General features: G+C 32.3%; 1 protein-coding gene across 1 annotated transcript in view; it reads left to right on the top strand.

Annotated features, from left to right (window-relative positions):
* Nucleotides 1-11,676, top strand: part of dntt (deoxynucleotidyltransferase, terminal) — a 102,714-nt gene extending 91,038 nt beyond the window's left edge. Inside the window, exon 11 of the mRNA XM_052572121.1 lies at nt 9,590-11,676. Coding sequence (XP_052428081.1) covers nt 9,590-9,676 — 87 coding nt within the window. The 3' untranslated portion in view covers nt 9,677-11,676. The remainder of the gene's footprint in view (nt 1-9,589) is intronic.
* Nucleotides 11,677-12,630: the final 954 nt, after the last annotated feature.

Here is a 12,630-nt window from a genome sequence, read left to right as displayed (position 1 = left end):
ACTTGTATGTCTGAAAAAGTTACTCAGATATTTCCTTGTAAATCCAAAAGTAATCTGATATGTAACTCACATTACTTTTAATGCATTACTCTTAAAATTTTTTAGTAAAGTAATCCAGTTGATTTTAGGTAATTAAATCCAACCACTTTTTGATTACTTCTGTTCCTAAACCTAGTAAGCTGTGTATCTAGACAGTGTTTCCAGGCATCACAAAAAAACGCAAAGTCAGAACGGCAGCTGATGACTTTTAAACTAACTGTGCCAGTAAGCATTGCCACATACATTATGTACTGAATTTGTATTAAAAACATGGACTGCATTAATCAATATTTGTGTTTTTTGTGCACCTAATGGGCTTTCAGGATGTGTTCTTGTATTCAGAAAGCCTAGACGCAGCGCAGCTGAACAGAACAGAAAGCAGACGTCTGAAGAAGTGCTTTTAAAACAGGCTCTTCTTTGACAGACGTCTTTAACCGCTGCAGCGCTTCTTGCTGTTTGATTGAGTGCAGTGTGTTTGAGCTGTCAAAAGAAGCTCATCTTTAAAGACATGTCTTGTTTTTATGATTGGAACAGAAGGTTAAAGCCACAATAAGGTCTGCTTTATGCTTTCGGTGCAGTCAGAGGTTAATGCACTGAAGGGAAGGCTAACCTTGTAAAGCCTGAAATAAGAAAATAGTTTAAAAATTAAATAGTAAAAACTAAAACAATGGAAAAAATGTTTGCATATGAGTGTTAAAGTCTGATGAGAATCAGATTCGAGACAGTAAGAGTTCATCTGGAGATATTACTGACCTTTACTTGATCAGAATCACTTAAGATTTGACACGGGAAGCTCAATATTTCTACAATTGCACTAAAAGAGGTTTTACTGGAGATTGAGTTTAACACAAAGTGTGATCATCTTCATTATGTAGAGGGTTCATTATTCTTTCTCTTCGTTGAGCTCTCAGTAGCTTAAAGATTCAAACTCAACATTAGCTTAGCTTAGCTTAGCTTAGCTTAGCTTAGATTGAATCCAGTGAGCGCTTTCCAGTTTGTTTGGCATGTAATAGACTTACTAATCTTCACTCATCTTTAATAATTGCCCATCTTCGCTGGCTCAGCGCTGGATCTGCGGACGTCCACCTGCAGACCCATCAGTTCACGCTCATGAGCTCCAGTCTTTAATGATTTGGCAAGAGAAGGTGCTGTTTAGTCAGATTGGAGATGTAACGGCAGTGTGTGTGTGTGTGTGTGTGTGTTTTAGAGCCGGTTTTACGGGCGCCAGTGCTTTATGATGCCTGCAGTAATTGCAGGATTGATTAGCGAGGAAGTGTCCGATCTTTGCCGTGTTGAGAATCGTTCGGGCGGATCAGATACGAGGCCTAATCGACTGCTTCTCCTTCTGCCTTTCTCAGCCTTTTCTCCCCACAATAAAGACAAATTAACTTGAGGACAATCAAAAGGCTTTTCAATTCATCACATCCTCTGTAATCTTTCCCCTCCCCTCAATAAAACACACAGAGATTGGTGTTAAAGGAGGCCAAGAGCAATACCAGGGTTTATGATCGACTGACCCACACATCAATCCTGTAACAAACTCAGAGCATCGGCGGGCTTTAATTGTGCTGTAATTCAGCTGTGTGTGATCCATAAAGACTTGATTGGGAATTTGTGGTAAAAAAAAAACAAAGCAAATACGGTCTAATAAAACACATTAACAAGCTCAACTCAAAATGAATCACACAACCGAAGAGTTTAGTCTGGACAGTCTTGCACAGTGTTTTGTCATTAAATCAAGTCTACTGTAATTTATTATAATAATAAATGTGGAAAATGTGTCGGTGACAAATCAAGGATCATAAGAAGATAAAATTTTTTTTTGGGGGGAATCAAGTTTAAAGCATCTGTGACAAGTTCATAGAAATATAATATTTCGGTATATGTATGTCTGTCTCGTTCAATCTTTCAATCAGTTGTGTTATCAATCCACAAAGCCTGTTAACCTTCAAGGCTTAATAATAATAATAATAATAATAATAATAATAATAATAATAATAATAATAATAATAATAATTATTATTATTATTATTATTATTATTATTGTAAATAGTTTATTATTATTATTATTATTTTAAATAAATAAAGGTTGTTAGTAATACTATCATAACATTTTAGTTCTTTTTATTTTATTGTTAATTTTATTTAACAACAACAACAACAATAATAATAATAATAATAATAATAATAATAATAATAATAATAAACTATTTAAAATTATTATTATTATTATTATTATTATTATTAGAAGTATTTATATACAATTATTTTTATAAATATATATAATTTTTTTATGTTTGTGGGAAATATTTTTAAAATATAATTAATTTGAAACAAGACTGAAATATGAGTTCTAAGTTTTATAAAAAAGAAAAAATCCAAATATGAAGTAATAATAATAATAATAATAATAATAATAATAATAATAATAGTAATAATAATAATAATTTTTTATCATGATTTAAATTTGCTGACCTTGGCAAATGTTTTTCTAATATTATTAATGTATTAAAATAAAAGTTTTGTTTTACATAAAATGATTTTGTGTGTGTGTGTGTGTGTGTGTGTGTGTGTTTATATGAACACGACAACACGTTCTCATTCCCAGCTCATCATTTGTAAGAAATAATAAAATAATTTTATATAAATGTATGCTTTCATTGGAGCACCTTAACCCACTTCTGAAAATGTGAAACACGTAACAGGCAAAAATAGTTTTCTGAAGCCATACGATGTCTTTATTTTCGCAGAAGAGAGTTAAACACAAGATTTTAATCACTGAAAATGATCCTGACCTATTAACATGCTCACATCTCGTTCAGAAGGATACTCCTGTCCGAAATAAGGCACGAGGTCATATAAAGGTTATATAAAGGTCATATAAAGGTCATATTTTCACAGCATGTTCTACTTCTTTATAAAGGATGATTTTATGTAGAAAACATTAAATCACATACACATTCACACACACAACAGACTTAAGCTGGGTTTAGAATTATGTGGCATGATTTTATATTTAAGATACTGCCCCTTTAAGTACCTTTAATGTGTTTAGCTGCATTTTTTTTTTTTTTATAAAACAGAAATTAGTCCTAAATGTAATTGAATTGCATGCAAAATATGCATCTGTTTAGATTACACAGTTTAACTGTTGAACAGTTCAGACGACAGGTTTAACAGCAAAATGTGATGCACTGATTTATAGGGTCCTTTAAATTAAGTTAATAAAATAATTTCCCGTAGTTACAATGCATAAAAGTGTATTATTGGAAGAATAAAGTGTTTTAAAACAGCTCGTCTTCATGATTCGACAGGAGCGTTGAAGGCCGGAGCTGATAACTGAGCAGACTAATCAGGAGACTTTAATTAAATATTTAAGGCCATGAATTTATTAAACACTCTTAATGCATTTAGCTCTAGTTAATGTGACATTAGACATCAGACAGAAGAGATTCAACACAACACACCTGCAAACGCTCCTTTATCTCTAGAAGAAGGAGAGAGATCTTTGCTGGTCATTTAGTTATAATGTAAATCCTTTAACTAAGGTAAAGTCATCTGCAGTCTTTGCATGAGGAATTTAATTATCTATAAAACACCGTTGTTAAAGTTATGCTGTTCATTTATAATTATAAGATCACGTCGTCTGGTAAATCAGTGATTTTTAATATAATGAAATACTTGTGATTTTTGTGTTGCTTTGAAAAAAGTAGATTTTTGATTGTCTTTCAATGAGAAGATATGGTGTTATGGCTTATATCACATTGCAATTTGTTCTGATAAAAAAAGAAATATAATTAAAATAAGCATTTCATATAATTTTTTTAAAATTATTTCAGCTATAAGGCAATGCTACTCATTTTAATGTAGTTTATTGTGATGCCCTAATTTAACTAAAACTGAAACTAAAATATTTTTTTTATAAACGATATATATATATATATATATATATATATATATATATATATATATATATATATATATATATATAAATAAAATATAAAAATAAAACCTATCAAAATATTAACAACATCTATTACAGTGATGACAAACATTTCTCGGTTTAATTTATTAAATATATTTTTCTCTTATTTTTCATTTTTTAACATGATGTAGTAGTATAACTAAAACTAAAATAAAATTGAATTAAAAATATATAGAAATATACAAAAAACTAAAACTACTTATAGTGACAAAAACATGCAACAAAATACAAAAATTTTAGTGAAGAGAAAATATTAACAAAACACTAATTGCATATTAATGATACTAAAACCTTGAAAAAATGAAAATGAAAACTAAACTGAGACATAAAAAACATTTAATTATCAGTTAAAATAAAGTGAAAAGAGGAAAACAAATCAAAATATATATAAAAAACCGCATATAATAAAATGGCAAATTACTTCAAATGTAAATAAAATGAAAACGGAAAGAATAAAAAATAAATAAAATTCAAAATCAATCAATGGTTCTAAAATATCACACGATTACTTGTCAATGTAACTTACAATTATTCCTGAAATTTATTAGCAATTTCTGAGCAAACATTGTTTCTGCATCAGTTTTTTTTTTTTGTCATTGAGCAGTTCCAGAAGGAAGCGGTTGTATTTCTGCAGTGTATGGTCTGTCTGTGATCTGTGTTCTCACACTGAGTGTGTGGGAGTGTTTCTGACTGCACTGCATCTGCTGCTCACATTTAAACACTATTACAGCAGAGAAACACTGTGACAAGTATATTAATAACTGTATGTGACTGCAGCCTCTGTACACACACACACACACACACACACACACACACAGCGCTCAAGCAATGACAGCACAAAAATTGAAAAATGATCTCCATTCATGCAGAAAGAGACAGTCTTGTGTAGATTCGGGAATTGTGAGGAATTTATAATATTTATTACAAATATGCTAAACAAAAACAATAGCCAATAGTCTGCTTTTAGGTCACATCATTAATTAATGATATTAAAACACTATATATATTTATAGCTATTTATGTGGGCTTATATAATATTTGGCTTCTATATTATTTATATAAGGCATTTAGTTTGGCTGTAAATTAAAATATCAAAAAAATCAATCTGCTCATCTTCATATCATCCCTTGTTTCTGACTTCTGCTTCTCTTCTTCGAAACACAAAAGATGTTTTGAAAGCTGTGATGTCCGTGTGATGAAAGTCATGTCGATGGTTTCCAACGTTTTCAGAATATCAGCTTTTGTGTTTCACAGGAGAAAGTTCGTTTTTCTTTTTTTTCTTTTTTTGTGTGAAATATCTCTTTAATCTTTAATTGCACATTCATTTTTTAAAATATATTTCTCAGAACTGTTTCAAAAGAATCATTAGTTTGATACATTTTAAAAACAAACCCACCCAATGTGCTTTAGTAAATGGAATGTTGAATTTCAAAAATTCTAATTTTGAATTTCAAATTTTGATTCTGCTTCCTTGCATTCAATTCAAAATTCAAATTCAGAGTTCGACTCAACAAAGTCTGGTTTGAAAGCTCTGAAAAAGCCTTTCAGTTAGAGTTAGTTTCAGGAAAAACACTGAATAATTTATACATTGTATGTTTTAGTTATTGAAGAACAGATAACTTTGAATGAATGATGCATTAATGTTTCCGAATGTAAAGGACCAAAACAGAAACAAGTCAATAGCTTTTTTGTGTACTTTATCTTTGAGAGTTTTGAAATGTGCATGAAAAAGTTATTTTATTTGTTGAACAATGACTGAGCATGACGAGCACAGTAGAAGTGTTTTTAGTAACCTGTTATTATTAGTTATTATTATGAAACGAGACGCTTGCATTAATAGAAGAAGAGCACATCTGCACTTTTAGTTTTGTCATAAACACACAGGATTATATGCAGACATCAGCAGCACTTCAAGAGATCAGTGAGCATTGCACTTTTCATTAATGCTAAATCACGCCGCTTAAATGATAAATAAACCACTGGCGCTGCATTAAATGCATGTTTAAGCTTTAAAGTGATGTATTCTTGAATAAGGCAGTGTGATGTGTTTGTAGATGAGCATTGGCTGCAGATCAGTCTTCTGTAATTAATGTGGAGCTCATCTCGTATGGAGTATCTGAGGGATTGTAGGGAACAGGCTTAGTTTGGCGTCCTATCCTTCCTGATACTCTCTCAGTGGAGACATTTCTATACGCACGCTGCCAGAATTCAACTATTTTATTTATTTATTTTTATAAAATGCAGCTTCACGCTTGCCAAAACCAGTTTGCTAAAGTTTGGATATGTCATGTGTTAGAAATACTCCCACAGTAACAGAAACAAAGAGATAATTGAACGTTGTGCTCTTGATTATTAATATTTAGTTATTTATTGTTTTTCAGCACTGGGGCCCGTTTCACTAAGGAGGTTCAACCAACTCGGAGTTTAAACTTGAACTCTGAGTTGACTTACCCTGAGATGGGAAACTCTGAGTTTTGGGTTACAGAACAGCTGAAATGAGTTGGTTTAATCAACTCTAAACTGTGCGTGCACCACTATTATAAAAAGCCATTATCAATGGAGCGCCGATATTACGATTCACCATGGCAAAAGCTCCCGCCAAAACCCTGTCTGCATACTTCAGACTCAATACAAATGTAATTCTTCTCAGTGTTACGGTGAAAACTGGCAGAACGTTAGATTAATGAACTAATAGCTAATCATTTAATGTTATCTCATGGGCAATCAGTCACGTTACAAGCTAGTTTTCCGTGCCCAAAACATTACTGTCTACACCATTGAAGCCGTTATTCACATGTGTCGTATTTAACCTTACGTGTCGATGGAGGGCGGAGCTACGGTAGATTTGCTCTTAGTAATAGACACTCAGAATAATCTTGTTTTCCATTTACATTAAGATTATTTTTATTATCACACTTGCTTATAATTTTACTTAAGTAAAATGCACTTAAATTAGATCCCTCCAGGAAACAAGACTAAGTATCTTATATCATTTTCTTATATAGAAAATCAATCTTTATTTTATTTAAAAAATATATATTATATTTGGACTTGTTAAAAAAGAAGAAGAAGAAGAAGAAATAAACACTTAGTAAGAAGAGCATTTTTCCTGCGTGCATTACTAAAGTGTTTAAAAAGGGGGAGGAGACCGAAAGAAACTCTGGGTTTATTGAAGAAATTAAACCGGAGAGCCGGAGCTGGTCTTTCCACCTGGTTTGTGCAGCAGCCTGAGTTTCAGCTTAAAGTGTTCACATGCTTTTATTTCCTCTGCCTCATTCTGACAAGTTTAGCACTTCCAGGCAGGATGTGTGGAGCGCACAGCTTCTCTTCCTCTGCTGCGGTGATCCAGCCGTCTCATGACATCACGCCCTGAGCACAGGCGCACCTTCTCCTGATCTCATCAGTTATGACATCTAGAGTGACTTTGTCCCCAAACAGAAACCGTGGCAAGGTCAGGAGGGTTTGGTAATGCGCCGCACGGATCCGGGTCACACTCGGTGAAATCGGGGAACATCAGGAAGAGCTTGTGCATGTAGATGTTCTCAGAACGTCCGGGCAAGCTTGTCTTAAACATACTTTATGAACAAATGTTCTTCCAGTGACATTATTACAATTCTCAGTCTTGAATGGTCTTCAGTAACATTCTCAAAATGTTAGCACAAAAACATAATTCTTACATCGTTCATGTTTTTTTTCCTTCCTGAAACGTTTTAGTTTGACATTAAATATTATACATTGACATTATACATTATATATGACATATATATTCTAATATAGATACTTTTTTGCTTTAGAAATGCTTTTTCTTTGGTTATGGGAACGTTCCATTTGTTGGAAAACATGTGTAAATGATGTTTTTGTGTTTTTTAAGGTTTTAAGCATGTTTTTACTTTGAAAAAAATTCTGTTAATGTTACTGAATGTGCGTAATTCTGAGATAGAATTCAAAAGACTAAAATATTATGTTCTTAAAAAAAACTTACTCCTTTTTTGTTATTTCTTTTAATTTATAATTTTGTATACACATTTATTTACTAAATTAATAATAATAATCATCATGATAATTACAGTGTTCATTCAGTGAGCACCCTTTTGTATAATTCGTTGCCCATTTCTTGCCAAAAAAAAAAAAAAAACAAGAAAGAAAAAGTTAATTGAAACTTTTTATTGCAATTCTGACATTTTTCAACACGGTAACATGATTTTTTTTAAGTTTTAAATAAATCAAATGCTTTTAAAGGACATTTTACATGAAAATGATTTAACATTTCTTTGTAATTGTGAAATTTACTAGCATTGTCTGATTGATAATCATTTCTACACAGAAATTGTTTTCGGTCAAAAAAAAAAAAAAAAAAAAAAAAAAAGGCCAGATTTGTGAGATATAAGCTCAATAATTTTGAGAATTACACTTGTAGTTACTCTTTTTAATTTAAAGGCATAGTAGGTGACCATTCAAAAAATGTTTTAACTTTTGTTATGATGGTTGAAAGTCTCTTCACATTCTGATAGCAATAACTAAGTGGTCTTAATGCATTTATATGCATAGATAGTCGGTGGAAGGCGTAGGACTGAAAAATGTTCGTCCAATCAGATTATTCGGTCCGATGGCTACGATAGGCTGCCTATTCCTGCCAGCTAACATATGTATGCATTTGCAGACTAGGTGAGAATGGAAAGCGCTATTATTGCTATAATATTATGTGCTTTGTACTGTAATGTTTTCTCAGCGGTGAAAGATCCGTGAGATGTGACAGTGTTGATGCCGTCTCTCATCGTGTCATTGGTTGATCTCTGTGTTTGTGGAGGAGGGTGGGATCTTGTGCTATTAAAACTAGCTTGCTATTGCTAGCCTCTCTGAAATCGCCTACCCATCCGTTAATTACGTTTGTGAAATTTACTTGCAAAACTTAAATGCAAAAACATATATTTATATTATATTTATGCATTTAGCAGACGCTTTTATCCTAAGCGACTTACAGTGCATTCAGGCTATCAATTTTTACAATCATGTGTTCCCGGGGAATTGAACCCCCAACCTTGCGTTTGATAGCGCAATGCGCGACCAATTGAGCTACAGGAACACTAAAAACATTCAATAAAGCATTTAAGAACAATCGCTTTTTTCAGTGCACCAAAATAAATGACCTTTAACATCAAAACAGACATTTTGTCCTGCTTTTTAGTTGTTGATAATATTATTTATTTTTCCATCTTAACTTTGCACAGTTATACAGCATTCTATATTTGGCATTCAGCATCGTTTTTCCCTGCCGCCTTCGACCCCGTGTTTGTTTCTGACCCTTCAGGTGAGTTTCTCTGCATTAGAGAACATTTAGAGAGAATCATCTGTGAGACTAAACGCAGAGGATCCAGCAATCTGAAACAATCACATGTACTGACCTTTAAATGTGCAATAACGTGGCTGCAATAATTCCTCATCCTCTCACAGTCTCTCTGTTGAATCATTCGTCAAGTCCAGAGAGTTTCCTCACACGCCTCTGTTCGTTTCTCAGACAGCGGAAATCACACGAGCTCACCCTTCCCTCTCTGTCTCTCTCCTCAGAACACCTTCTTGCCTGCTAACACGGAAGAGGACATCTTTGCACACCTGGGTTTAGAGTATATCGAGCCTTGGCAAAGAAATGCCTAGTTTCAGTCTCTGCTCTGTGAAGCCTGCTGAAGTTCTGGACAGATTCAACACCCTCGACATGACGCCGATGCTGATTTCACCAGCCAGCGTGAGCATTATTGATAGTTCATGGAGTTCTGTTTTCTTTTTCAAATACACATACAGTGATGCTTTAGCATGTCTAAATGTCCATACATCAGCTAATGATTGGAAGGAAAGATGCACAAGCACACAAACAATGAGTAATTTCTGTAGTGCAAAATGAAACTGCAAAAATAATGACTGTTTCCAAACAGGTTGTGGATAGGAATACAATAGGAATTACACTATTGTTCAAAAGTTTTTTCTCAGACATTGGTTTAGTTAGTAGAGTTACATTATGTTACATTATAACATCAATAGATCCTTTGAACATTAGTGAATGTTTCTCAAAATATGATTTAAATGAGTAGAAACTAGGAGCTGGCTGTATATTAAACAGCACTTTTTAAAATTTATATATCTGTTGATTATAATAACAAACAATGTAACAATGAAACACTGTGATGCATCGCATCCTCGCTAACAGAAAACATTCTCAGAACATTCTCGCAAGGTTCTCTCAAAGTTTTAAACAAGTCGTCTTCCAAAAACATCAATTGAACGTTTGTTTACAGTGATCTGGTCTCTAAACATTATAGCACAAAAACAGCACGTTTATGGAGCGTTTTAAAAAACTTTTTCGTGAGACGCTCATTTAACGTTTTACAAATGTTGCTACTTAGTAGTTTCAGAGAACATTCGAAAGACACTTTCTCATAACGTGTGCCCAATAATAAAATGTAACGTTCACTTAATGTTGTCTTTAGCATTTACAATCTAAATGAGAAGAAAAAAAGCTTTTTAACATTAAAAAGACATTTGTCTATCATTTTTTTAATGTTATTATTTACTATTATCAAATGGTTGAAAAAAACATTCAAAAGAAACATTCCAATGTTTTTAAAGTAACAAAATGTAACGTTAGCTTAATGTTCTTTATCATGTTTTTTATAAAACAGATAGTTCCGGTCCTTGATTCTGATTGGCTGAGTCGTGTTCAAATCTGTTGTAAATTCCTCTAAAAACATACACCTTTGTTTACGTTTGCATGTTGTATGTGTTGCTTGGCAACCACTTTGTTGCAACCACAACTGATTCCGAGTAACTACAGTAATTTTTTTGGTGAAAGAATACTGTTTTTATTAATATCATTACACTTTATTTTGCTCTGTTTTACTGTTTCGCGTCGTGCCTAACGTCGCCCCCTATCTGTTATAAATTCACTGTACACCACGGCTTCTTGTAGCTTATTGCTTTAATATAATCAAGAAACAAATTTTTTTAAAACATTTTACAGAAAAAAAAATCATATATAATGTTTTAATAGGAACGTTAACCAAACGTTCTTATAGCATATTCTTACCATCTAGCTAGATATGATGTGATATTTAAACACTCTTTCAGTATTTCTTCACTGTGAGATTTTATCCCATGCAAACCTCTTCGTCCTGTTTGTTTGTGACTCGAGTGCAACCCGTGATGTCTTGAGGAAGATCACAAGGTCTAGATCTTCCTATTTAAGGATCTTTAAGTAGAACAGCTCAGGCGTTTCCAGGACTCGGCCCGAGGGCCTCTCTTTCTCTCTCTTTTTATCTCTGACCCTTTCTGAAACGCCACTGCAGAAGCACAGAGCATCAGTTCTGTGAACCGGACTGAACCGGCTCCAGCATTCAAACTGGGTTAGCTACTGTTGTGTTGGCGTTAAATTACTTTACACTGAATTTTACGGCCCACAGCAATGCCACAATTCCCATCAGGCTCTGCTGTGCTGCGCTTTCTATGAGTAATCTTCAGAAACAAAAGCTTTATTAAATTCTGACTTTGCTAATTCCAAAAATAGCTGTGATCCAGAGCCTAGTGAGACTCACTTTAAAATCTTAATTCACTCTGTTTACTTTTCATAATACACCTCTGGTTCTATTGTGCGTGATTTGAGTCCAACGAAGAAAAGTTTTAGTTTTAGTTTGTGACTTCTCACAATCATCAATTCATTTACTCATTTTAAGTTCACTTTCTTACCGCATAAAAAATGTAATAATTTAAGTTATTTAAATGTTGAAAAAAAATCTAAATATAAGTTTCTTGATGTGATTATTGCATTATTTAAAGGTTTGCAAAAAATTACAATTTTTCTACTAACTTTATTTGCACCCAAAATGTTGAATTTAAAAAAGGTTTATTCTAAGTTTCTCCCGTTTTTGTAATTAGATTGTTTTAGGCCTAAAGGTTACGAAAATATTTCTTACAACATTCTAAAATAAATAAATAAATAAATCTAAGAATGTTAAACGTTTTTTTAGTTTTTTTGACAAAAAATAATTAATCATTTGAACGGTTATTTTCAGAATGTTCCAAAGTTTTCTTGTTGTGATTAGAACGTTATTTAAAGGTTACAAAAATGTTTAACATTCTAAATAAAACATTATTCGAATGTCTTTTAAATGTTCTAACATAACAGAATGTTAAAATGTCCTTGTTTTTATAATGCGATGTAAAAGTTTCAAAAATGTTTCTTCGAACATTCTATGAATATTATTTGCTATTTGAACATTTTTATTTTAACGTTTTTATTTGTAGGTTTATTCTAAAAATTGGTTAAAAAAATTGTTATTTTCAGAATATTTATTTGTTTTCTTGTCACGATAAGAGCGTTATTTTAATGTTACAAAAATGTTTCTTATAACATTCCGGTAGAAATAACATGAGAATGTTCGTTTTGAGAACATATATCAAACATTAATGATGTTATAACAACGTTCCATAAGCTTTACTTAAAAAATCATTTGGTCCTTACATTTATATAACTATTTAAAAACGTTTCCTATTAGCTGACTTCTTTTTCTGCTTGCTTTTAAAGATTTTTTGAAATGCCTTCAGAAAAAGTTAATAAGAAA

This window comes from Carassius gibelio, chromosome B13 (assembly GCF_023724105.1).
Source record: "Carassius gibelio isolate Cgi1373 ecotype wild population from Czech Republic chromosome B13, carGib1.2-hapl.c, whole genome shotgun sequence".
NCBI lineage: Eukaryota > Metazoa > Chordata > Actinopteri > Cypriniformes > Cyprinidae > Carassius > Carassius gibelio.
Note: the sequence above shows the minus strand (reverse complement) of the source record. Positions and strands in the feature narration are given on the sequence as shown.